We start from the raw sequence: 27862 nt of genomic DNA, 5'->3' as shown, positions 1-27862 counted from the left end.
CATGTGTTTCACAAGTTCCATATGTTTGTTTACTAATTTTCTCCAGCCTACCAGCATGCGTTAAAAACCTGTCATCCAGGTAATGATGAGAGATATCGAGTATACTGGAAGCTCATCTATTTTCGTAATCACACAACTCAGTTACGCCTCTATGTAGACAAGACTCAATAAATGGTCCGCCATTTATTTACTCCGCGTACGCCTCAATGGACACGAAAACCAAATTAATAGGCCTAATGCGGGTAGCTTAAGTGGCACCCTATCTTTCTATTCATTGTGTTTGACTATGCGCGGGATTCACAGGACAGTTTTAAAAATCTAGACACGTACTACGCCAGCTCTATCGAATTTTAGTCGGAGATTATATGTATCATTGTTTCCAACCGACGACGAAAGAAGGCGTGTGTTGCGTTTTCACGAAATCACATTCGTAAGCCAGCCCCAGACTTTTGTCACCCATCGAAGCTTTTAACAACATATCGATGTCGGTGATTTTTGGAACATTAATGTGAATATGCAACGTAAGAACCGAGTGCATCACGGAAAGTTTTTTTATTTGATGACGACTATATCCATCGTGATTAGCTATTCACAAATGATGCGGCCATTATAATACGCGTAATAGGTCTCTATATTTCGAGTTCTTGTCACTAACCGTACAAAAAGATTCATGTATTCGACTTCAATGTGATTGTACGTCTATGTCGTAGATGTGAATATCAAGTACTGATTAATGGCCCATCGTTTAATTAACTCAGGTTCTAACCATAGGTATTTTACATTGGATGTGATTCAGTTGAAGTTGTGGCGCTGATCGCAGTGGTTCAATGAATACGGCAACTGGTGGTAAAGCTCCTCAACCTCGGCCTACGTTGTATTAGCAAAAATTTACGGTACAGGCCTCGGTTAACAGTGTGTGCTCGTCGCCAGGTGCTCCATCAGTAGACTGCTAAGAACGGGGCTGTCTTCCATTCATCAATAATAAGATTGGGTGATGGTGAGTTCGCCTTAGTGGACAATAATTCAAGTATTATATAATGCTTATATTGATTTTGTTCAGTACATCCTTCATCGATAGTCTAACATGCTTTCTGAGTATGACTTATAAACCTGAATGGGCAAATTTCAATGGGCTTATCCTGCTTATTTAGGCTGGTGGAATGGTGGAACAAAATCCTTCTACTGGATGATTAATATGGAACGGTAGGTTTTTCTAAGAATGGAAATGATTTCAGAATACGATCCGAATACATAGAAACAAACGGATCTCAATCGGATGACAGTCATGGCTGATGACTAATCCTCCCGAAGTGGATGAAAATAACGACATCGTTATGCAGGTGTCACGACTATTCATCCTCCCCTATTCCTCATTGTCTACTGGCCATATCCACTTAGCAATGATAAGTAGTCCATGTTGAACTCAGGCCACGATATCATGTAGGTGTGTTCGGACTATATCACTGCACGGACCATGGTATTGTTTTACGGCCATCGGTGTCATTCTGCCTTGCAGTGAGGATTTGTATTAATCATGCGGTTCGCTCAGGTGTGATTCTAACCTTAACTGAAAGAAAGCATTGCTCTTCATTGCGTGCAATTTGGGTAAATCAAGTTGTGATTATTGGCTGTTTGAGGTTAGCAAAGCGAGATGTTCTATTATCAAGACGGGTATTTTATCTATACTTTGATTGATTACCTACTTGCTTACTATTTGATTACTACTATGAGTCGTCGATTTGGAACGTGTAGTATTTTCGATGTAAGCTATAAGGCCACACCAGAGAAGAGTGCAAACAAGATAAATGCCGCAAGCTGCAAAAAGTTGTAACTTTCTAAAGTTGATAATTAATAGCCAATTTGGCAATTAGCCCTTTGTTTGATCGGAGGAAGATAGCCACGCTTATTGTTGGCGGCATTCATCAAGGTAACATACGCTGCTTACTGAAATCAAATCTAGTACCCCTTCTGCTAGATTCACGTGGTAATCTGTGGGCTTTTTTTTTTTTTGTTTTCCACAATACGGCGAAGCGATCAACGGGCTGCCGACGGACGGTTTTTCCGAGGAGTTTCATGTTTTTAGCAGCGCATCTGTTTTTTTTTTTATTTAATCTGATTTTTTGCCATTTTCGATTAGGTGTTTTACTTTTTTTTTTTTTATCTACAACATAGGTCTGCTACACGTTTTAGAGTCTATACGTATATCGCTTGCATTCGTTCATTTGTTCATTTGACATGCTTTATGATCACTGCCCTTTTTGTGAAATTTTTGATAAACTAAAAAGTTCGAGCATTCTTGACAATCCACCTTTAGGTTCTATACCGATCACTTGTATCGTCTTATTTATATATATATATAAACTAATGATTATTATGTCAGAGGATAATCTGAAAATATTGATTAGCTGTCGAAATCGAGAATTTAACTTTGTCCTATTGATACGTTCAAATCAATTGATAAACAATGAATACTTTTATAAGGATCATGGGAGAGACGGACAATCGATCAGACTCATCGACGGTGAAAGATCCTAAGCCGCTTGAGATTGTACGGTCTAATGGTCGATGTCGGGGAGACAAGTCGATCGACAAAGGTACGCAGCGCAGGCATGTATCAGTAAATCTTCATATTGATATTGACAAGTAGAGATAAGACAGGATGCAAGCCAGCTATTTTTTAGTTAAACTTAAGAGTCATCTATACTTAGGAGAATGGGCACGGCATTTTTTTTAAAGTTTCAAGACTGCTTTCGCGAGTTGTGTGATAAGGTGTTACTCCAAAGTGTTGCTTGTATAGTCATATTGGTCAACTTTTTCGAGCGTCGCACATAAATAAAGCAATGCACGTGAGTCTATACACTCATTAGCAATGAATTGTTCCGCCAAATTCGAATTTTAGGCCGTTACAGTACCTGGGCCAATAGTCTTATTGTCAACGGACTCATCGACATGATGTAATGCAAACTTATGTCGAGCACTACATTAAGGGTGCTAGGACGCGAAATCGCAAGCAACTTTAAGAGCCTACTAAAAAAAAGTGTTAATATTCGTGTCATGATGACTACTTACTGACCCAGCAAATACGCGATTGACTCTATATCGCGATGACTGGTAGAGACGACCATGTGCGTTTTCGGCATCACAGCTGCCTCGAATCAACGTTCTTTTCCATTCAGGACAATGCTATTTTTCTAGTCATGTAGGCTGCAATTGAGCATTTTGCCGATACTGTCGTGATTATTTTTATTGGAGGTGTGTGAAAATTTTAGATCCCCCTCTCGAGGATAACGAGATAGAACCCTCCGCGGCCTCTAGCGTTACCGTTCGCTTTTGATGCTGATTAGGGCCGTTCTTAAATGTCACATCGGCACCTGTTGACTAACAACGTTCAGCGGCGTATTTTAGGTTCTGCCGCTACTTTTCCGAGAACTATCACCAATTTCCAATAATTCGACACATGGTATTTTTTTTTGATGAAGGATCTATTCGTTTAGCTTGATTTTCTTGAAGTGGTTGTTGTTACAATTGCTTTCCACATTACACTTTTACATTGATTTCATCGCCGTTGTTACTGACAAAGTTTTCAGTCTAACTACACGGCTGTGCCGTACTATTGCTACCTATTGCCCTCACAGCCGTTGACACATAATCTAACCCAACCTAGACCCTTGTGCCTCTCTTTCCCAGTACCTCATCTCTTCGCCCTTTCCACTTTGCCGACTGCTTCTTGCTCTTGCACGGGGCAGGCTGTTTGCCCTCACTCGCGCGAGCTTCCGTTCGCAAACGATCTCTGCCGCTCGTGATGCAATCCTGTGTTCTTATTGTTGGTGCTTCCCTCGCGTTCCTTGTTTCCGTAGACCGTACGTGTGTCGATTCCTTCTTTTAATTTGCTGTGCATGATACGCGCTGGCTTGCTGTTTAGCATCTTACCTCGCATCAGTAGCAGCGGCGGTGCTACTGCTGCTGCGCGTTCACGTAATTCCGTGCAGTAGTTCATTGTTGTGGTCAGCCGCTGCGCGCGGTAGTCAGTGCCATTAGCCAGTGCTGATTAATGGCTGACTACATTGGAGCTGGTCGTTTCGTTAATTGAGCATGGAGAATGAACAGCAGTCCTGGATCGAAAGATAAGAAGATACGAATAAGAATATGTTTCAGGAAAAATTTGGGCGTACGCGGTGAGTCGAATAGACTCGGTCAGTGTTTTAAGTATGGGTTTGGTGCCCGTTTTAGCTCACGTTGGATTAGCGCCACACTTGATCAAAGCGCCATTATGTCAGGTGACATGTGCAACAAGCACTTACGGATTAACTCACTGCTTAACTGTCAGCAGGCCATCAAAGAATTCGCCCATTCTACGAATTCTAACACCGCATAGCGTTACTGGCTATAGAGGCACATGTTTCTTTTGATTTTAATATACGGTCACTGCTGTTGCTATTTCTGTCGTCGTTTCGCTAAAAAACAACGTACTGAAGCTACGGGGATTAGAGAAGATAGACTATCGAATCGTTAGAGTGGGGGCACACTTGTTTGAGAGTCAAAGGACGTCAGTGCAGAGTGCAAGAGACTTACCCAGCAAGATTGTCAGGGGTAGCAGGACGAAAGATCAGACAAGGTTGATGCCCACCACTTCCATTTATCGCAGTTGTCGAGTCGTACGACCACTGCAGTCGGAGCCACCTAATGAGACAGGGGTCGGGAATAAGGACCTACTACAACAAACCAAGCGGCCCGACAGATCGGTTAGCCACGTTTCCTGAGCGCCGGTACTCGTAGAATACACGAATACAAAAATTTATCAAGCAGCAGTTTTATTTGCTCCTGTCCACAGGAGTGTCCGGCTAATGACAGAAAAGCATACGGCATTAAAAGCATCGGCAAAGGCCGGGACAGAGGAAAGAGAAAAAGAGGCGTGGACCAGTCACATCAGCGGTGGCCGCTGACGTAGCTGCCTCGCCCGAGAAGCTGTCAAATCACCATGCGGTATGGGCCTGCTAGGTCGACTCTACAATGGTAACAACCAATACCAGTATATCCAGTACCATTATAACGATCGGCAATATCGTTGTCACCAGAATTAGGTGCAAGCGTCGTTGACAGGTTGCTGTCACTCTGTGTCGTTGTAACCGCGCAGAGTCCCGACCCGGGGTCTGTTGCTGTCGCTCGACGAATGCTACTACTTTTGCCAGCGCCAAGGGTGCACGATCGGCGGCACGCCTCTTGCCACATAATAAACAAACAGAACGTAAATTTATCGAATTAATATATTGATACGGACTAGTAAGGTGCTCATCTATGGATAGGATAGTCTCCGTTTTGGCTGTATCAAGCGCGACACGGTGAACTACTCGGAAACTGCCTGACACCCCTCGTGCGAGCTTGTCTATATTATGGAGAGAGAGGCACTGCTATAACGAGTATACGTCGAGTCATATACGTTGACTGAAATTGCAAATTTTTCGTGTTCGTGTTCGTGCATGTAAGTAAAGAGAGTGAACAGTAGAGTAAAAGAAAAAGATCGAGAAGGAAACAAGGAATACGCAGATAAGGAGAAATGGCCGTTCAGTGAGGGAGGCTTGTCCTTCATCACATGTGAGTTGTGCAAACTATAGTTGGATGTCGGGTAGAACTAGTAAAAACAATTATTTGTTAACCAACGTTTGATTTAAGAGTTTGTTCATAAATTCGGTAGCCAAATACAGGGCTTTCGTATGAAAGTGCGCTCTGAAGAAGTTCACAATAACGATCGTAGTATGGATATCACTCTGATGAGAAACACTGCGACGTAATAATTACTGAGTCTTCAGCGTTAGTAACTCATTACTGGTCGAGAGAATGTACGCTTTACTAAAATTATGTCACTATCTACCTGTACGGTAATTTAACCTGTGGTCAAAATAATAATAATAAGAACAGTTATATGCTGTATGCTCAAATATCCTGGAAGAAATTAGCAGAGAGTCTTCGAGCCTATTCTACTGATCTTAGAATTGTGACAGATTGTGTAAGGGTGTAGCCCCATACTCCTACAACTAGCTTGACAAGCTCGTCATCTGACAACTACTTTACTAGTAAAGTACATTTCCAACATGTCCCAATGAAGGTGGATGGTGCTTTTGATATGGCAATCTTTCTTTCGCGTTTTCTTTACGCATGCTCCCGTTTTTCAGATTGAACGCCGGCGATTGAACTGGCTTCTGGGTTTCTCGTTTTTGTCACCAGGTGTCAACAAAGGCACTATAGTTTGCATGTAGCCACATGTATACATATGAACAGTGTACACATGTGCTCATGCTGTATATCCGCTATACTTTCGCATGTAAAAAAAACTGCTAACGGTAGTAAGCGATACCAGTAGGTAGTAAGCGAGGATGTACCATTTACAATGGAGGCGAATAGGTTTAGGTAGTAATGAATGAGCTATTTGGGTTGCTTTGGCTTACTCTGTTCATTGTGCCGGTCATCTTAGCGTTGCGGTTTACAGGACCACGCAAAAATGGACACTCGAACCTTTTTGGTCAGGTTGTTTTACTGCGTCTCGCCTCAGAATACTTAGCGCGATGCTGACGTACTATCTGCTATTCAACGCTAATGGTCGTGTGAATACCCATGTGGCAGAGTACGTAGTAGTAGTAAATAAGCTATCTGAATAGATACATATGGTGATTGCAAAAACAAAGAATACACATGTTCAGTGTATCTATGTGTTGGTGGTACAAGTGGGCCAGACGAAATCCTCTGAATACACATAAGCTTCAATACATTCTAGCCATCTGTCTTCATGGTGTATTATGAGGGTGTTGCACAAAATGGACATTATATAAATGAAAAATTGGTTTCTTCCAGCTCTGACCGATAGAGAGCCTGCCGTGTCAATGTTATTCAGGGATTCCATAATTTCGTATTTTGGCAAAACATGGTTTCTAGCTAACCAAGATAAATATGCATTTATCTGGCGCAGATCGTGCATCACTGCTCTATCTGCGAGGCTCCCACAACATCGATTCAATCATTCAAGACGAACTGGCTCTTCATCTAGACGGCTAACTCCGTAAGAATTCATGACCGCCGGCTGCACCGCTTGTAATGTAGGCAAACCGTTGTTTATTATACGAAACGCTTATGTTTGCAAGTATCAGAGGTTCGTTCGCGTCTACGTCGGTGTAGTCTACGGTCTGTAGACGTGACATCTGAAAACACTGATTAGCGGCTTATCTGTTTACGCTGAAGCTGACAAAGGGGGAGCAAGCATCGCCAGTATTTACTGTCAGTACTGGCGAGTCGAACTAATGAGCAGATGATCTTTTGTCAGGTTGAACTTCTCTACTGTGTCGTAGAGACGTCGTTTGGGACCTGCTTTAAGGGTTATATTGTTTTCATTACGGCACTGTTCGATAACGCTGTGGCCGACGTTTCGGGCGTCTACGTCTTTTGTCATGTCGCGTGACCTTATTGCAACGTGTGCATTTTATTCATCTAAAGTAGTATATAGGAAGTGTGTCAAATAGGCATCACAGTTGCTCTTCGAAAATTTCACTTTTTTTAAAACAGACCTAGATATGATCATAATATTACTATCATAAATTAAAAACACATAATGGAGTCGACATTGAGGAAACTGTATGATAGAATGGCGAAACTCGTATTTTCCTAGGAATGTTTCCTACACTTTAAATTAAAGTGTCTGAAGGAGTAATAATTCGAACGGTTTGAACTAATGATGTTTTTTCTTCATTTTCTAGCAAAGGTCCCAAGGTGGTAATTTCTATGTTACAACACAACTTTTAGGGGAATACGAAGACATGTTTCTCCATTACTGGCCTGTGCTAAACATGAATTAACCTAGATTTTTATTTACATGTGTCCACTCTTTGTACAAGATACAACTTTTTTCTTTTTTCGGTTTTGGTATTAGGATCGCAGCCCTGCCAAGGTACCGGTATGAACTGCTTATATCGTTACTACCGGGCATTATTTCGAACACTGTATTACGATATTTACCGAATAAACGATCACTTATTCTGCATCTGCCGTTTGTGTACCGCATGATAATTAAATGACAGTGGCATAAAACGGGTCATATTTAAGGGCAAACGACGCTGTTCCCTTGTACCACACGATATATTCGAACCGATTCTAAAAGATAAATTGTAAAGCACATTCGGTGTCAACAAAGCTAAAATTGTAAGTCATTGCCATGTAGTTATATTCTATATATATATATGTATATATATTACCCTTATTATATAAATACGCAATGCTATTGATAAATAGAGTAAATCTTCTGTTAGCATAACAAGTATAACTTGACCCGTCGCCTAAGGGTAAAACGACCGCGCCTCAATGATGTGGACATAACTGTTTAAGTGGCTCAACAAGCAGATAACCTCAAATAAGCACATGTATGTAAATGAAATTACGAACAAGTCCCCAATCGAAGTTACATCCCGCTAGCACAATAAATGACGTAGCTAGGATAGATGAGAGGAACACAACTACGGTCAACAGCAATATCAACTTTGTAACTAGCAAAGTAATGATTTATGTTTTGTAATAAGCTCGGCAATAGGAGATGCAGCGCTACGTAGAGCTGGGTTGTTCTACATTTCAAACGATATAATCTGTAGAACGGTCCCATTCAATTAGGAACAACAGGTGCGTGCACTCTATACTCCGCGTCTGCACCCAGCAACATATACGCTGGTTTGCAAGAAACATACCTGAAATGTGCTGTTGTTTATTATATTTTACTGAGGACGCTGCGTTGAGATTGACATATTGGCTTGGGAACGACCTAAAATAGGCTCTCGAGGGCAGTCCCGGGTTTCCTGTTTCGACAGTGTCTGTGACGCGGAATCGGGCGACAAATTCAGCAAAGCGATCTACGTTCTGCATTGCCGCTTCTTGTCTTAGTTCACAGTCTTCTAAATTTCATATTCGGTCTAAATCAATACAACGCTCTGCAAATTTCTCGAACGCCAGGTAAACGCGTATTTTGTCTACCTTTATATTGCTATAGCTGTTCTAATTGGAATTCATGATTTGATTTTCCCTTTGTCTAACAATCGGAAAGATGCGGGAATGGTCCGAGCTCTCCAGTGAAATGAGACCAGTGGAAAAGGTGAGTAACAATTATAGTTACTTCTCCTGTTCGATTTCTTAAAACTGTTTGTTTTCAACTCTCGACCTTGACGCGATAAATGATTGAAGTAGCGCGAAATAGGCATATCGAAGCCGGTAGTGAACGAGACAGCTGATCCTGTTCGATAACTGAATAATTAATGGGTTTTCTACTCGTCACCTCGTACTATTCGATGGAGCTAAGTGGCGACTGTAGGAATAAGTCTGTATGTGTTTTTGCTCCACAAGGACTATTTTTATCCTTTTTCAAAAATGGCCTAAGCCTATTCTCGATGGATTCGAAACGTCGAGTGGAGTGCACTTTCTATGTGCGAGTAGAACTCACAGCCGTAGAATTCTCGCTATAGGTGCCAGGTGGTTCCGGCAACTTTAGTTGCGCCGAGCGACGACGTAGAAGCGCTATTTTTAGTATGTTTAATGGATAAACATACTGGTCCTATGTAGCTAAGTTGTACCTGACGGAATGATGAGCAATAAGCTCATAAGGTTCGCTAATCGTAGAGAACATCGGAAAAGAGAAAGAAATGAACGAATAGGTCGGTTAACTCACCAGTTGATCGCTCAGTGTTTTATCGGTGTTCGATTGATCCGAATTGATTGGAGCAGATCTTTTATATTCACTACCGCCAACGTCTCGGCATCGATTCTCAGTCGTCCATTGCCTAGCGTTCCAAAGGCGCAGGAACAGGTAAGCATCGAACAGCTATCTTGACTGGATAATGAACTAGCGACTGCAATTATTTTCCGACGTTTCTGTCATTTACCGTTGAGTGCAGTGAAGTAACAACTAGGTAATATTTTTTTTTTTTAACAAGTTGTGACAACTTGTTTCTGGCGGTTTAGCCGGTATTTAAATATATATCATCATGACTGTCGTTAGCTCGTCGGCAGGTTGCGTTGTAGGACGAGAGAAGAGGGCCAAAAAACGTTGAGCAAGCCTTTGCTCGACACAGTTCTATCTCATAGCCTCCTGTTCCATCCCGCTTTCTGCCTTAAACAAAGACAATCGATCCCGCGCAAGCCTACATAGCCAACAACGGGTCGGCAAAATGTATTACGCCGTGTTATCGATTCGTTAGCCAGTGATCGCTAGGCTGAACATCAAAAATGCGCATTTCTAGTTAATCGAAGAGATAAGTGTCTGTAGACAGACTCGGGATAACAAAGCAAGAGTCAGGCAAATAACATCAGGTTACGGTAGATGAAGGACTGCTTGGCCTTTCTGACTGGTGAGCTGGTCCTTCAGAGTTGGGACAGTACTGACAAGGACAACTGCAACAGCAGCCACGAGATGCTGTGTCGAGTTGCAGGCGCCGAGTTTGTGTTGTATGATCGTTAAGCATCTGCAGGAAGACAGTACGACTGTTGGCGATGCTTTAGACTGGCTGGTAACTGTTACTCGAATACGAAGCTTATAGACGAAAACCACTTACTTTGAACGTCAAGTGTTCAAAGAATCTATACTCATGATTCAGAAGGATCACCATCACACAAGTAAAATTCTAGTTAAGTGCGGCCGATATAATACAGATCTCAACGTATCCGTAATACCCGAAGTAAAAGATTCAATCGATAACTCATACGTAGAACAAACATATCATACTGTAACAGAAACACATATGATGTATTTTGTCGGGATGATCTAGGGGTAGTTCGAAATGGGTACATTGCGGCATATAGACTACTGTGTCGCGGACGTGGGAACCGTGTGCTATAGACCATAGAGAACACAAAAGGTCAAACCGCATTTGAATGGCTTATGCCTGTAGAAACGCTCTCAGGGAAGCAAGTTTTATCAAAATCGTTTTTGAAGATACTTTGTTTGCCCTTTATTATCGCGCAGGTAGATGGGGCATGAGATGGTTCTCTCCTCGTAATGCCGAATCACCGATGCTTCTGGTCTCCGCTTGTTTGTTCATAGTTCATATAGTTAAATTATGCTAAAGGATAAAATGTTGAAGCCCATATCAGAAGTAATGAAAGCAAAATATTGGGTCGTTTCTTTTGGATTATTTTATTCGAAAATTATAACAGCACTTACTGCAGTAAGGTATCAGACAGTACGCGAAATCCAATCAATGACACTTAGCCCCGTCGAGAATTATGTTACGAACTTTTTTGCAAATGTGGGGATACAATAACAAAAATGTCAGAATCAACATGAAGGCGTTTTAAAATGACTTCTTTAATTTTGGTCTAAGTAGACCTTGGTTTCGGCCACGTTTGTGTTTGAACTTTACTTTAGTGGGCGATCGAAAAAGTGTATTTCTAAAAGTTGGTACAATGAAAGAAACCATGAGACTCGCACCGTTTGCCGTTTCGCCGCGTATCTCAACAGATAATCTGCTTAGGCAGTCAGCGTCATGGAGCAACTGCATCAGTTGCAAGAGGCCTTTACCCTTCATGCCCTGTTGCTATTTGCGTCACTTGTATTCTTCGGGTATCGGATATGCTTCAACGCAGTCCTTTTGGCGCAAGAGTTGCCTAGATCCTCATCAAATGAGATATATTTGACAGTCGATGGCAATCGACAGACAGTGTTACCTAGTAGACCCCGCGAGTATTGAGATTTATGCCGTATTCTATGGATGGTCATTATGGAACTAAAACAAGCGTTTAAAGAAATAGGTGTAGGTTAAAATTCGCTCCTCATCATACGCTTTCCTTATTCATTAATAAGATTACGGGTTACCTCGCTTTTGGACATATACAACGAATAATTTTGGCAGTATGTCTCCTGCGCATCCTTCAACTGGATCTCGCTAGTCTGAAATTTGGCCTCGAGTAGGACTAGCCCGATGATACAAATCTAACGAAATCTACCTATTTCAATAATTCTACTATACCTGTTCATTATCAAAATATTTCTACCGTTGACAATCTAACTGCGTGGCCGTATGGGATCGAAACCAGATTTTAGTTCTATGCGATGTATTTAAATGTCTGTTTTCTGCTTTTTCTGTTTGGGTAAATGACCAGTTCAAAGAACGCTTATTATCACAATCAATATTTTCTTCAATTAAAAGCCTTTGCTCAACGCTTCATTGTCAACGATGGCGCCGTTCTATAGCCTTAAATAATAACGAAGTCGGTGAGCACCTTTGCTTGTTTACTGGTGGTCGAACGCGGCCCTATATTAAATATACGTTAGATGCGTTCGCAATACTCCTTGGAGAATAATCCTTGCTGACTAATGACCTGGATGAAGCAAGACAGTATCGTTCCGGATGGTTCGAACAGGCGGTAAATCGGCGAAAATTAGCGGAAAATAACATTTTAGCTACCGAGCTGATTGGGTACTGCTCTGTATAGGCCGGATGTTTCATTACATCAACGCTATCTACGCTGCAGTGCCGGCAGCATTGATTTTTTTACTAGCTTTCGGTGACAGGTCGACGGTCTTTGTACTCGCTTTAGAGGAACTGATAGCGCACGAACGTCGATGGCTATTAGGACAGTGTCGTCCTGAGCAGGTGTTTAAGTAAAGCTTAACGAACACGATCAACTTGTTATCAACTATTAAATACGACGCATTTGACTAAGGTTAATGAGACCACCAGTGTATGATACGTATTTATTATATATATGTAGCTTTATTTAATTTAACAGTCGTGAAATGCTCGAACAACGAGAACGAAATTGCTTAATCACACACATAGATGACCTTAACGCGGGGAATTTTGGCTACTTCAAGTTAAAAAAAAAAGGCGTAACTACAAAAACACGTGAAAAATACCGCCAACAACGATTTAAGTGAGCCGAATATAATGTTGAAGTATAGAAAACAAGTACCAAAGGCAGTTTCAAGTAGACTCATGTGCTGTACTATTCAATGTTGGTAATTCATCATTGTAATCAGGCCCACAAGAACGATGATGTACACGTACGTGACTATTTAATGTTTGGAAGAATGAATTCTAATGATTGGTGTGGTCTCCTCTGTGACGTCTAATCTTTGAGTTCCTACATAGCTTGCGAGCCAAACTGGCTTCTGCTTGCGATGAACAATAGCTGTCGACTTTTGCATCAAGACCTCTGCTACAAGTAGGCTAGAAGATTGTAGTTTTTTGTACGCACACTACAACAACTGAAGAGCTATTGAAGGGTCTTGCGCGTTGTAAGTACATAAGTGTACCTGGTTGCCTGGCAATAGCGGGCTCGTCCCGCAGAGTGCGGTTTATTTTTCAGACAACGCTGCAAGAGTGACACAGCGTTCGCTTCATCGTGCTTATATAACGCGTTACTTCTTCATGGATTCTGTGAGCTAAAATCGAAGAAACAACGAGGTGACAAAGGGTTTATGCAACCTACAGGGTGATTCTTCCATAATAAGATGACCATTTAACATAATTCCATAGTTGCGCTTAGAACTACCGATCGCTGTTGAGGGATCGCTTGGGAGTTCGCAAACGAGGCTATGAATTAAGGTTGATTTAGGCATTAGCTGGTGACGAAACGATTGGTGATACGCACGACACATTTGCTAGTCTGAAGGACTAGCGAACCGTCCCTGCATATTTAGCAGACGACTAACACGCTCTGCGTCTGAACGTATTCTATATTGATACATACCGATTTGATGCATGTTCTGTGTCAGGTGGGAAATCAAGTGGAGCTAAGGGAAAAGCTCTTTGAACAAAAGGGTACTTTAGCTTCTTTCAAATGTGTTCGTACGCATCCGTTTCAACCATAACTACTAGATTTTCATAACTGCTGAGCCTATGGATCTTTCGCTGGCAAGTAGGCGCGTTTTGACTGCTATAGGTGAGTGCTACGGTGAGCTCCGCCTCCTGTCGCAATGTATCCCGCTAGACATGCGACATTCGTCGTATCCAATGTAAACGTTCCCCGATATTGACCGCTGAATCATTATCTATCGCGCACTCTCTTAGCCAAGAATTGGCTAAACCCGGCACCTGGCGATGACAGATGGGTAATATTTCACAGCGAGGACTGCACGTATCGTACAGTTGCATCCGTGAATGATTCAAAGTTATCTGTTTAATGTAGGTGTCTATAAAAGTGCTGTTGGATATGCATTGTGTCGGTATGGCCGATCGTTGGTAGCCGTCAACGGCTCCCTTTCAACGGAAGCATGATGTATGCACGCTTAGATGACTATAAAAATGATCGAATGTGGCAATCGCTTAGTATTCCTTCATTGTGGTCACCTAAGGTTATAGATAAATATTATTTATCTATCTTAATCTACTCTATCCTATCATATCTACTTGTGCATCTGCTTGATGCAACACTGTTTGGTGGCTTGCAGAAACAGATTCAGGACACATGAATAGTCAGGTGCTAAAAATAATTCTCCATTTTCCACATGCGTATTTTAGGTTATACTCTTATAGAGAACTTGCTCTAGTCGGCTAGCACTTGCTTGCTTCTATGTTATGCGGGGAACAGTGTTGTTTACTGCAGCGTCACAGTACCGAAGGGTTTGGCAGCGACGATTAGCGGCGATTTTTACGGAAGTTCCGCCGACGAGCTGACTTAGTGGAGCAAGCAAGAGTCGATGACAAACAAAAACCGCAGTTATCACACAGACGCTACCGGGTATCGTCGATAGCTATAGCGAAATTCCCTACTTTGAGCCCGTTAAGACAGGCAACTCTGGATGTTGTCTTTCGGGACCATAAAAGAACAAAGAGGCTAACTTGCGATAAAAGCTAAATGCCGTTTCCCAACCAAGGCCGCATTGGTCCTTGAGCCTATTACAGCAAAGAAATCCACCACGAAACGAGGCTGCGTTTAATGAACGCCGAAAGCCACTGCGCCTTTTGTTTTCTCAAGGGACACAACGATAATTGCAATTACCGCAACACGTTATGAACGACTCATTGGCGAGTACGGAGCTTCAACGGTGTCGTAGCAGATACGTTTGATTAACTAGACTCAAGGCAAAGCTACCTGTTAGGCGTAAGACAACCGAAAGAGCAAACAGCCGGTGTGATTCATTTATCCGAATTACAATGATGTCTCCTACAGTGGGTTTTCAGTCATGAACCTGCAACTTTCATTGACCCGGCTATATTGACCCGAAATGTATGATTTCGGTTAACCCATTCCCGTTCCATGTACGTAGTATATTCAGTTCAGCAGCTCGATTCAAACAAAATGATATCATATCAAAAATAGGGCATATTCAAATACTCAAAATACTTGACCACTGTGCATCTTTTGAAGGAAAAAAAGTTACTAGCGATTGCGTACGAGCGTCTTTACGCAGTTTGTTTTATTCGGAGATGGTATGTCAGCTAGGTTGTATTGCCGTGTTTGATGTACCCTATCTCTAGCCTGTTCTCAACGATATCCAACTGGCACGTCCTGCAATTGTATTACAATAGGGAAGATCAAAAAGAACTTTGTCAAAGAGCAGTCAGTTTCGTCAATCCATTGATTCACCCATCCATCAAATGTCCTATTCAGAACACTGTCGGAAAAAAACCAACGTGACAATTTTTGTCCCGTTCGGGCTTTGCCGTGTTCCCTTCACAATTACGTTCAGGTGGGTCAGTTACGTTCCCTGACTCTAGAGGACTCCCACAATGGTATTTCCATCGCATACGTTCCAGTGGGTCTATAAGCGTTCGGTTAACAGTCGTCACTGTGAGCCAATGAAGGCCGAACGTCAGATAGGGCGAAGACCGTAGGCCGGTGCGGCGACGAGGCCTCTAACGGCCAGGTACCCGAGAACTCAGAGAAAACCATTAGAATGCTGTCATCCTGTTGCCGTTCTTGTTGTTTCTCAGATACGGTTACTGTTGTGCTTCGCTGTGTGTCTGATTTTCCGAGTAGTTCTAGCGTCGAAGTGCAGCGAGTTCAGCTATGCGACAGTGGCATATTTGTCAAACAACGAATTAAAGCTGAGAATCTTAAAACACTCGGATTACGCTCATACCAGACCTTCTCGTTTTAACCCGTTCGCTTGTGGTCTGAGCGTCATCATCATGGTCGAGTGAACCCGTCGACCACCAACGTCAACATAGAAACAATACGAATGCCCTGCGTTCAAGATGCGTTCACTGGGGATTTCATTGAGTGTTGTCGAATTGTCAGTGTGCTCTCCATTTATGTGTTTGTAACAAATATCAACCCTAAAACAATCGTTTTGATACATGTATACATGTATTCGAGCCGCAATAAAGGGCGATTATTTATCAAGTGTTCAAACCCATTTTAATTAGGTAACCCCATTTTGTAAGGACGTAAGTACGTAGGACCCGCATAAATGATGCATTCGCATATTGATAATATACATACAATAATACTAAGATAGATAAAATATTCGTTGCATGAAGATTACTCATTCCCTACCTGTAGATCGAAGTACATGAACCTATACTCGTTCATTTTCGTAGGACCGATGTGAAAACGTAAATCTCGCACGGCTGTAACAATTCGGTATAATGACGATCCACTTTTTTACACTGTAAATTTTCGAATAGAGCTTTACGTAGAGACGGATCGACTTAATTTTAATAGTACGACCAATATTGTATAGAAAAATTTAATAACAGGTGCGCCGGCCGGCCGGCTGGCGATAAACAGTGGCCTTATCAAACGTTCTTTAAAAGAGAGTTCAACGTATTTTTCCACCCGTAAACAAACGTGAAGTCGATCTCAGTGATTCGAGTAAATCAACAAATGAAAGCACCTTATTATTATTATTATTATTAGCAGTCTTTAGTACAAATTCGCATTGACCCGATAGAAATTTCTCCTTATAGAACCTCAGCATCGGATCCGAGTCAGTCGTACCATTCAACAGAAGCGATTCGCAGTCTCTCGTGTGCGACGAATATACGTTCGTAAAGTTGTTTGCGCAGTAAACGGCATACGAGTGAAAAGTTTATTGTGTATTTATTGTGTACTGCGAACATCCGGCGTAACGGCGTCAACTCCGTTAAATGAGTAGTAAATGAACGTTTTTTTCTTGTTATTCTAGATTTCTCGGCCTGCGTTGTTTCACATGTAGCACTGACAGCCATTACCGCCCCGTCGAAGTGACGTTTGCGCTTAGCTGACCTGCAAGACGCATCGTGCATCCATGTAAATTTGCCCTCGAGGAACGTGGCCTAGTATCCTGCCCCGCTATTGTTACGGTTATAGCTAGTATCGCTGCCACTACTTCGAACGACATCTGCTGTTGCCGCCCCTGACGATTTTGGTGTTTATTTTCGCCTGTGTCTGCGTTAATATCTGGTCGTATGTGTGTATGGGTAAGCACAACCGTTACAGACGTTTAATCTGTTACATCTTTATCTACTGGTAAGGCTGCTGCTGACACAACGATGTAACAGCTGCTACTACTCCGCGTTATGCCAGAGCAGGAAAAGGGGGCGATCACAAACAAACAAGCGATTCGTATGGCGAGAGAGACTCAGACATATTGTCTGCACCGGATAAACTAGCTGGCAGGCAGGCAGGCAGGCGAAAAAGTATATTGCCACCCTATAATGAATACAGAACGTTCTCCAAGGCCGTCGAATCTACAAGAGGCGGGAAAGATTTCCAAAACACGTTATGAACGCCTTTTGCGCTCATCCCCATTGTTGTATGTGGCCATGCCGAACAATAACTGGACTTTTCAAACAAATGAAGTAAGAGCAGGTAAGTTTTCTCACTACTGCATCTAAAGGGTACGGAAGTGTTGCGGAAACTTTGGCCCCCATTGACGGTAGTCAAAACGCGAGCGCCCTGACCATATATCCCTTGGTGAAGGCCAAAAAAACACACACGCGAGTCGATACGACGTCAAACATCAATCCAGCGAACAGTCGCAGATGCGTAAAATGTGAGAAAAAAAGCTGGTGTTTTCTATGCCCGTGTGTATTGGGTAGACGGAAGTAATCTTTATATTTCCGTTTATGATATGATTGGAAATCCGCAGCTAGCTCGACAATAGACCTGAGTTATTTAACCATGCTAAGCAATGTGTCTCTGTGCAAGGAGAACGTACCGGTCATCTGCACTTCTACAAAGTGCAGATGACCGGTACGTACAGTGCCATGGACTAATGCTTTCGCCTATTTTACTAGAAGTACTATTATGTAGTAATTACCTTTGCCATAATTAATTAAGCATTGCTTTGTTGTTCTCTCTCTGACGGTCCGAAGTGACATCATCTTCCTCTATATCAACGGTGTTGATATCTGTGCTAGTGGCCGCGATGATTCAGCATACTAACGCATGCAAACTTCCTATCATCAAAGAAAATCGCCAGAAATTGAAAAAAAAATTCAGAAGGCGGAAAATGAATACCGTGCCACAATACGAGAAACGGTAATTAAATCTTATAGCTAAACATCTACTGATATTTTCTAGATAACATGTGATACGCTTAACTGGTTTAGTGGATGCGGAGTCTGAAATGGGCCGTCTACCACTTTGGTTGGCCACGTCACGGAAGTCAGCGCCGAAGGATAGAACCAGTGACTAAACGTCCCTACGTCCTCGTGTATCACTTTCGATTATAATATTCAATTAACAAAATAGAATCGAAAGTCTGAACAGTCAGCCATTCAAGCAATGTTCGGTGATGGTTCGCAGGTCGACAGGTGGCAGTACAAGCTCAAAATGTCACGTGGTCGTATAGTCACGCGATACGAGGTGCATCCACAGTCGCATAGGCCCCGACCATGTCACCTTAATGCTTGACCTAACCTGACGGCAGAACGATCATGTGAATCGGCACACTTTTTTCTAGCCGGAAGAAACCTCTTGATTGACGTAAAGTTATGTAAATGCATAGTAGTTATTGTAACAATTGTTAAGCGCATTTGTGAGTGTCCCTCATAACCAAACCGCCATTCGCTCACCGCACACAGTTTTATGTCCCTTAAGACCCCTTCCCTTCAGACCCTGTGTCCGTACTAAAGTCACTATGCATAGTTTCGAACGATGACGCTCTGCTGCTCTTGTGGGAGCACCATAATCTCGTAATTGTCAGGCTTTCTGAGTAAACGGCTGTGACAAATGCTTATTACACCCCTGTATTGAAAAACATCCTCGCTGTAAGGACTGAAACAGATAAGTCTGAGGTGCAAAATCGGGGCTATTGGCGAATGCACTGAATTTGTCCATTCGGCTTATGTTAGGAAGGCAAATGTACAGGCCAGGGCTCAGTACGGCCAAAGTTGAATGCAAGCTCTTGCCAGTTCACTATTTACGGTCGATTTTTTCAATACCTTGTTGTAATCTTGTTAGCTATCGACAATACGTGTCTGGATCGATCGCTCTGCGAGCCTCTTGTCAATATGACGTCTAGTTACGTGTCAATCTTGCGTAACTTCCGGGACTGACTTCAATTCCTTCAATACACGTTGTGATTTCCAGAACGAGAGCGACAGAACTATCTTTGGGTAGGCCATTTGTTTCGACAATTTTCTTATGCATCTTGGCAGCGTTTGTGCCTTTATCATAATTGAATTTTCAAACTAGTCATTATTATATCACCGAAAAGTTCAAAAATGAATGTTTACAAAACATTTCACGCATGGCCTAAATAAAGGCTCCATAAACAACCTTTAGCCGATTTACTTTTCGCTTTTTCACATTACGCCTACGTTGGCCCCGCTCATCGGAGATACGTCACTTTAAAGCTATCTACCTAGATCAACACGATATATATATTTGTTCTTAGGTCCAACATGTTATCAGGCGAATGTTGTCCGAGCGACGGTGCATTGTCAGAACAGTAGTAAAATATTACACAATAGATGTCTTTAGAGCATTCTGCCACCTCCGGACAGTCCCATCGATCATAATATTTAACACCAAAAATAGACCAAGAGGACATGGGGATAGCGTAGCCATCATTGGGTGCATGACTGGGTAAATATGAGGCCTTTTAGGTGTAACGATGAAAATGAGGCTTGAAAATTGTTTTCGTATAGTTGTCGTTTATGCAGTAAATCCAAATATAAATGCTGGATAACGTGACTGCTAGCGTTCGTACACATTCCACATATGCAAGTGGAAAATTATGAAGGGTCGCGAAGGGTGCCAGGGATACGAACTTGCCACCTAGGTACTGAGTACACGAGGTACTAGATGAGTTGTATTTAGGCAGAAACGGAAGCGACTTCCACTGCGTTGTCGATCAGTTCACGGTCTATAAAGAAGGCCGATTGATTGACTGGTATTTGTCTAATAGGGAAGATGGCCTTCATGAACTTGTTTGTCATGCAGCTCGCCAAGCCTGTGCGCGCCAAGGTGACCCGATGCAAGCAACATTATTATTCATACCTAACGCGCTCCCCACCCATAAATCATAATAGAAGCCGGCAGGCCGAATCGATCATTTATTGTATGTCAAGTGGAATCTCGCTCGATGCGATCATTCTATATTACCTATGGCTTTATAACGCCATCAGCTACCAAAACTTGGCATCTGTGGTTGTCCACTAAGCAGACTTCCTGTCTAGCACGCGCAAGTGTTTTTTCTTATATACTGTTTCGAATAGATTGATGGGTTGAATAAGTTTCTGCGAAACTTTTCCAGCCCGCTACTTCCCCACCTGACATTACAGCGTTCCCAAAAAATCACGCCATTTGGCAATATGGCGTCGATTACCAGGGTGATCTAATCTGTATAGATCTAAAGGGAATAGATATTTCTTTTTGAGCACGGTTGATCTTACTGCCTCGGCTGCACATTGCTCCTGGGCAATTTAGCGCTGACTCAAAAAGCTGTAGCGCAGAATTAATGTACTCTAACATTCGTTGAGTGAATGAGACTGGCCGAAGCATGCCAATCGAAGTAATACAATGGACCACAACGGCCCGAAATGTATTTACAAAACTTTAGTGAAAGAAACAAATCTGCCTAGTGAGGTTCTGTGAGAGAGATCAAATACCATCATCGTCTGGGCGTGCGCGCCTTCAATCGTCACCTGCAAAAGGACGGAACGATTTCATTGTAGCGAGACCGCCAATTCACTTTTCGATGGAAAGCTTGAGCTATTCTGTTGTACAATTGCCGGCGCAGTGGAGCAGGGAAATTGGTGGCTACCGTTGTTGACGAACGAGTCATAGTACTGAAACATATAGCTGATTTGATTGGTGCACTGCTACGGTTTGCTTCCGGAAACACGATTTGGTAGCTTGGTATAAAAACAAAAAAAAAACGTGTAGGGCCTAAACGATACATCAGCAGTCAAGGTCATGCCGTCACAGACTACGATTTTTATTCGTCGAAACTAGTAAGTAATTTACACTCTCAAAACTTGTACAAGTGCGTTTCTTTCTGTGGCACAGACACTCAATGACGATATCGAAAAAAATGAGTACACAATATTAACACGGGCCAATTAAAGCTATTAAAAAGTTAGTATTGAAACAAATCTTATTAAAAACGGGACTAATCATCGGCCAGACACGATGATCTTCATTCGAGTGAAGCGACTGAGCACATCCTAACAATATGAATCATGATTTCTAAGAAAGTACTTTTGCTTGAACATACTGTCGATCAAATAATGAAAATGCTAGAAATGTTCGAATATCAGTACTCTACAATATCAGTTATTCCAACTCTTGTGTGACTGGAATGAGAAAATAAAGACACCACTACTTCTTCGAAAAATGCCAGCGTCTCTTGCATGATCTATCAGTAGTAGAATGCGAATTTCCCAGTCTAAGAGGCTCAGTCGTGGAGTTAAATGGTCGGCCTCCATGAATAAATTAAGCCGCCTATTGAATCTACTAGGTACTGGATTTACTAGGTAGGTAGGTAGGTAGGTAGGTAAGAACAGGGAGCGTGAATATTGCGTCAACGACCAGAGTTTGCATCACTAATCTCTCAGCTATACACATGTAGTTAATCCTAAATGGCCCTGCCTAACATTTCGTATGTATTTCGCCGTGCTTTTTTTTCCTTTAGACCTTTCCTATGTTTCTAAGTGGCAACAAGTCTGCCAGACACGTGTTCGGTGCATATGCAGAAACGTGAATTTCGTGGTAATAAAACTGCCTGAACGTATATCGGTCTGTAAATAACATCCCTGTTAACTGGTAAATGTCAGACAAATTTTAACAAAACAAAGTTCGAAAATATCTTCTGCTTTTGCCATCGACAGCAGCAGGAGGTAATCAATCGGTGACTGATCGTCAAACATTGACATTTGACTGACAACAAATCTACTGATACCGAGATATTGGACAGTAAAGATAATAGCAAACCAATTTCCAAGACCAGTTCTCTACTTTTTTAGACAGATTCGCAAAGGCAGCTATATGGACAATGCGCCTACAGATCACGCTCGCCGATCACACCCATACACCTACTTTAGCTAGATTCGATTGCGTAACTAAGTAAAATATCTCTGCAAGCCGACCTGAACATGCATCAAGTAGCGTGAAAAATTAAAGTAGATTATGCTACTAGATAAAAAATTATGCTGTGAAAAAGAATTATATTGAAATCTTTGAAATTAAGGTTGCCCTGCTTCGTCCGGAATCGGCGCTTGTTCGAATTTTGTGCTAGTGAATGGGTGTGTGTGTGTGTGTGTGTGTGTGTGTGTGTGTGTATGCGTTTTAACTTTGGTATGAGCGGACGTTTTCTGTGCCGTCCGTGTAACAGTTCGATAGCTCTAATTTTACACAACTTCCTGCCGTTCACTGGCGTGTTTACGGATCTGTGCTTCACGCTATGCCCGCACTGTATCTGCTTTTGTGGTATTCGCCAAACAACTTTACCAGTTGTTTGGGGAAGCAGCACTTTTTACCAAAGTGCAGCTTATTGAATCACTGTGACTGATTTCATTTGCCACAAACAGCCATTTAAAAGTGGCTAACGCTGTTACCATGTGCAGGCATCTGTCGGTGGCTATGCGCCTGATTGACGACTTTGACGGAATCGATGCTGCCGGTGACGTTCTGAATCGACGAGCGATCTGTAACAGTGAAAGGCGACGTTGGATCTCAGCAACCTTTAGTTTGGTTAGCAATAGGAGCGAAACGGTCGCGGGTTAACGAAACCGTTTCCGGTAGACGAGGCGCAGAGGATCGATCAGGACGTATCGTCGCTTGTCAATGATGTCATCCCGGCTACCGCACCAAGATCAGCATTAGTTCTCGATGCGTTCTCCGGTCACCCAATGGCTCAATACTTGGCTCCAGCTTCCACCTGTCGCGAGCATTATCGCCCTTGGTTAGCCCGGGCTGCTTGGTGATAACGTTTACGATGCGTTTGCATGGGAGACCGTAAATATTGCAATTAAGCGGTTAGCTAGTTAGGACTTCCCGGTGTTTTTTGATTTTGTCGGGTCTTTGTCAAGCTCTAAATTCTGGTTGACGATAATCGAAAATGCCTTCACCGTTTCGGGGGGAAACAGGAAGTCCGAGGAGTAAATTGTTTTGCGTACAGCTTGTGAGAATATCGCGACTGGAAAAAATGGCCAGACGGTACACTGTACAACCGACCATTTTTCTCCGGAGCATCTCTGAGCAGCACCTAGTAGTAACCTGCATTAGCGGACCCATAATGCCGCCGTTAATAACGCTGTCTGGCAAGTCCAAACGGAATGAATAGGGGTATAGCACCCTTCTGCTGTTACACTGAATACACTTTTTATTGATGCAGCGACATAAACCTCACTTGATAATTGATAAATACAAATAGGACATAACGAAACGAGTAAAAGCATTTCGACAAATTGTCCTTTCTTCCTTTCTTGTAAATTGATTTGACTGGTAGAGATAACACGATGTTTGCATGACGCCATGTTCACCGTCGATAATCTGCTGCTTAATTGTTAAACGAGCAGAGCTGTCAGTCTTTAAACAGTATGGCGATACTCAGTCAGCGGTGTAGTTGGCGTAAGTAACGGTCGTAAATAGGAATCACGGTGACGCGTAAAGTCACATCACGTTGGCTGTCGCAAATGCTTATCTAGTGACACCTTTATGGGCTCCTCGATCGCTGCAGTCCTAATCTCTTTCGGTCGAAGGCCTCGTTACTAATTGTATAGTGCCAGTAGCGAAAGGTAAATAAAATTAATTTTTACTATGAAATCGCTGGTTGTTTTAAAAAGGCGGCCATGGCCTGCCGTTTGCATTTGAATATCACAGGTGGCAGGTACTGTAGGTCACACAGAAAATAAACCTACCATATGCCTAACACGGTTAACATCAGTTTATCGATTGGTTTGTGATCGTTTTCAGGCAAATTTATCGATTGTCCACATGTATGAACCAAGCTGTAAGTTTATAAAAGGCATCCTAGGGTAGAGAAGCCGCGAAAATCAAATAATGCTCAAACATACCCGCTGGGATTAGCAGGGTTCGATTTGTGCAAGCTAATGCCCTGTTGTTTCTTGAGGACTGGAGTGTACCTAGCTTAGGCAAATACACTATTGTACAGTAGATAGTAAGTACAGTGCAACAGGTGTTTTCGATACGCGTAGAAGAGGAAATGACAAGTAAAATATCCTAAAATATAATTAGTAACTATATCGTACCGAAGTCGTTAATAGACAATGCGTAATGTCGGCAAAGCAATACGTGTACTACTTACTGGTAATATTTTTATTGCTGATGCTATACGTTCGTAGAGCAATTTCCATTAGATCGTTGTTTCCCTTTCTTCTGTGAACGATGTTACTCGTATGTCTCGTTCTTCTGAACACGCTGACATGACTAGTTTTTGGTTTTGTGAACGAAATTGATGTTGTTTATTCCATCTCTAAACGCCCTCCTTTCCTGTAGCTGTGCGTTTGAAATACAGCGCGGCAAAGTGCAGCATGGCATTTTGTATCGACAGGAAAAGCTTCGACACTTGCGGACGACAGGCCTAGCAGGACGATAGGACGAGGTTGGCTAGGCTTGGTTGCACCAGCTGGTGTGCAGCCAAAGGCCTATAACGTGCTTCATTTGTATTCTTTTCACATTTTTCCCTAAAGGCCGCCCATTGCCGCGACTCTTGCGGCTTTTTCTACATAAAAGCAAGCATCTCCCAATAGAACGCTTCCTTAAGTCTCATGTGGCAAGAACGGTGGTGTGAGGCGAAGGTTGCGATGCCATAGAGAACGCAAGGGATTGCAATTCTCACTATTTAGGCCTTCACTGGAAATTCATGGGGATCTCGTTTCGATAGCCTCCGGCGAAACCTCACCGGAACCCTTTTTCCATAATACCTGAACTGTGACAAGGGAGCTGCAAGGGCAGCAGTAATAAAAGGGGTAGCCATTTGAGCTTCCTGCGATTTCTCTCTTGCTTTCTATCTGCATCTCTAGCTTGCGAGAAGCCGATTTGTGACGTTGCTGTTCTGCTCGGACGGAATTATTGGACGGTGAATTAGAACCTAATATTTGGAGCTGTTTGTGTCAAAGCCCGCCGCACGGTTTCCGGCCGGCAGTGTATGATACTTCGTAGCATAACCTTGTATGATACTTACTGATTCGTTTGCTGGAGTTTTCTTGCGTAGTTACTATGTTCTGATAAGGAATTCTGCGCATTTGGAGTCTGGTCAGCTTTGTCATTTAGATATTTCGTCTTCATATGTTTATTTATCTAACAAACTACGCTAAAAGCGTACAACGTGAATAATCCACATGGGCCTCTCAACCATACTGTCCGAGGATCATACCCCGTTTATAAACATTTTCTTTGAAATAGGTTGAAATTGAATCGTGATCTCTGCCTAATGAATAGGCATAGCGTCGTAGTGCATCCAAATTCAGGGCATCTTCATGGAGGCAGATAAGCTTAAGGAATGTTACGTTTACAATGGTTTTCTAGGTAGCAGTTCTTCTTACGCTTCTATGCCAGATGAAAAAGAAGATTACCTCGTCGAAAGGACATTAAGCCAAGGATTCAGGATCAACTCACACATACCCAATATACCCACATGGATGTTCAGCCGTCATTCCATTGCATAGAGTGCACGTGTTTCTTTATTACTAGATACCCCCACTCACATAAAGGAACTGCTACTGTTACTTTGTTGTTCTTTGTTAGTTAATTTATGTCAGCGCTACACACAACACGAATCCGAGTTTAATTTCATTCATTCGCAATCGCTCTTTGTAACAGAAAAATCACGCTGTTCAGGTATAATAAGTTGTTAGAATGAGTATGTGTTAATGGGAAGTATTTCGCGTGTTATGTATCATCTAACTGAGAAGAATGGGAGTTTGTAACCTTCTTAGATTATCAATGATATCACGAGGTAACTATCCGTTCGCTCTCTGCGGTTTTCCCTTGTGACGTCCATGATGCTTATCACTGTAAGTCCGAACTATACAAGTATGATTATACAAATATACGAGAAATACAAATATTAAGATAGTCAGTCGTTCTATCACCGACAGCAGTTAAATGACTAGCGGTACTGATAGTATAATTGTGGCAATCCTAGCAAAGAACCGAACGGAAAGAACCGCATTTGCGAGCTCTGGGAAGCTCGTTTGTGGTTCTGATATACCCACGACTTAAACAGACCAGCAACGCTGCGACGGCGTCGGCGACGCAGTGGCCCACGCATCGTTTCCGCTTCTGTTATTACTAATATATAGAAGGTAGTGAAAGGAAGGGAGGAGCGAGTGAAGGGACTGTTACCCTCGTTACAGTCCCTTCACTCGCAACGCTGCTGACGTTCGTTCTCCGACGCTGGTTCTGCCACGCTATAACTTTCGGCACTTCTCATTCCTATTGCGATTCTGCTTTTTGCGTGGCTTGGGTGAAAGGAAACTTTAATAAAAAAAGATGACTCCGGTTAGTTACGAGCACGCAAGGTGCCAATCCAGCAGGCTAAAAACCTAAGGGCATTTCCTTTTTGGTGGCCACAGCGAGAATATTACAACGGCCGGCAGTGATGCTGTGCTGGAATATTCCCTGTTACTGAGGCCTGCTGTCGCCTCTATCCCTCCTATTACTCTGAGCCATTCTATTGTTATTCCAGCACAAACGTGCAGCGTACGCGATAGGGTCGTGGAGGCAAGCGAAGGAGCGGAGCGGAGCGCTCGCTAGCGTTCATGGGCCAGTGGGCTAGCTGATACTAAATACGACGAAGTTGGACTAGTGTGCTAGATTTAAGATGAGCCTATAGGAAACCATTTGCCTTCTGGTACGAACAGAAAAACGCCCAATGGGGTGTGCTTGTCCTAGCATTATTTTACCCCTAGCTTGGTTCCCTTCTTCGATTCGAGCTTCCAGACGTCTCGGTGGAGTTCAGATATTTGTCAGGGATATGCTACTCGAGGCATAAATACTAATAATAATTATTATGCACCAATGATTTGTCGCATTGCACACAACTATAGAGGGAGCGAATCTGAAATAAAGGCAAAATAAGTACTAAAATTTCGTACTGTTGTTGTTGGTTGAATGGAAATAGTTCGTACGAACAAGCACCTCCACATTAATGATTTTAATATTAATTTGGGTTTCCCCATCGGTTCTGCGTTGAGCAGGTAAACGCTCACAATAATCTTTGTTTTTTTTTTTTAACTTTTGACAGTTTGTGTTAAACTATTGAGCTACATAGAGTCAACGAATTCAATGAATAAATGAATTGAACGGAAAAAAACGGGCGGAACCTAATAGACGGGACTCTCTGTGGATCTAATAAAAGATCCTCGATATAACTGAACAAATTTTTTTGTTTTGAGGGGTCCTTAGTTGTCTTTTAACGCCATAGGGAACGATTTACATTGTGAGCTTGTCATTGCTATCGGTGCTTCGTGTGAGTGTGTGCATGGGCGTCTGCTTC

General features: G+C 42.5%; 2 protein-coding genes and 2 long non-coding RNA genes across 6 annotated transcripts in view; 3 read left to right on the top strand and 1 right to left on the bottom strand.

Annotated features, from left to right (window-relative positions):
* Positions 1 to 141: 141 nt before the first annotated feature.
* Positions 142 to 24683, bottom strand: LOC111253683 (uncharacterized). 2 transcript variants are annotated; one of them, XR_015317985.1, is made up of 3 exons: positions 24668 to 24683; positions 4573 to 5219; positions 142 to 4112 (listed from the first exon to the last, which is right to left on the bottom strand). It is a non-coding gene; the product is annotated as an uncharacterized LOC111253683 (long non-coding RNA). The 2 variants fall into 2 exon arrangements; XR_002674769.2 differs by lacking the exon at positions 24668 to 24683 and adding an exon at positions 9692 to 10163.
* The window catches only part of Mgat2 (alpha-1,6-mannosyl-glycoprotein 2-beta-N-acetylglucosaminyltransferase), a 38476-nt gene continuing 13096 nt past the window's right edge, over positions 2483 to 27862 (top strand). For both annotated transcript variants that reach the window (XM_086976168.1, XM_086976169.1), the window contains exons 1-2: positions 2483 to 2594; positions 17096 to 17760. In XM_086976168.1, the coding sequence (XP_086832294.1) occupies positions 17607 to 17760 (154 nt within the window). In that variant the 5' untranslated portion in view covers positions 2483 to 2594; positions 17096 to 17606. The remainder of the gene's footprint in view (positions 2595 to 17095; positions 17761 to 27862) is intronic.
* The window catches only part of LOC111253680 (uncharacterized), a 53239-nt gene continuing 30828 nt past the window's right edge, over positions 5452 to 27862 (top strand). The window contains exon 1 of the mRNA XM_086976173.1: positions 5452 to 5592. The gene's annotated coding sequence lies outside the window, so the exon portion shown is untranslated. The remainder of the gene's footprint in view (positions 5593 to 27862) is intronic.
* Positions 17767 to 26090, top strand: LOC147754496 (uncharacterized). The gene is made up of 4 exons (XR_015317981.1): positions 17767 to 17944; positions 18267 to 18432; positions 24316 to 24352; positions 25891 to 26090. It is a non-coding gene; the product is annotated as an uncharacterized LOC147754496 (long non-coding RNA).

Source organism: Varroa destructor, unplaced genomic scaffold, assembly GCF_002443255.2.
Source record: "Varroa destructor unplaced genomic scaffold, Vdes_3.0 BEIS01000007.1, whole genome shotgun sequence".
Lineage (NCBI taxonomy): Eukaryota > Metazoa > Arthropoda > Arachnida > Mesostigmata > Varroidae > Varroa > Varroa destructor.
Note: the sequence above shows the minus strand (reverse complement) of the source record. Positions and strands in the feature narration are given on the sequence as shown.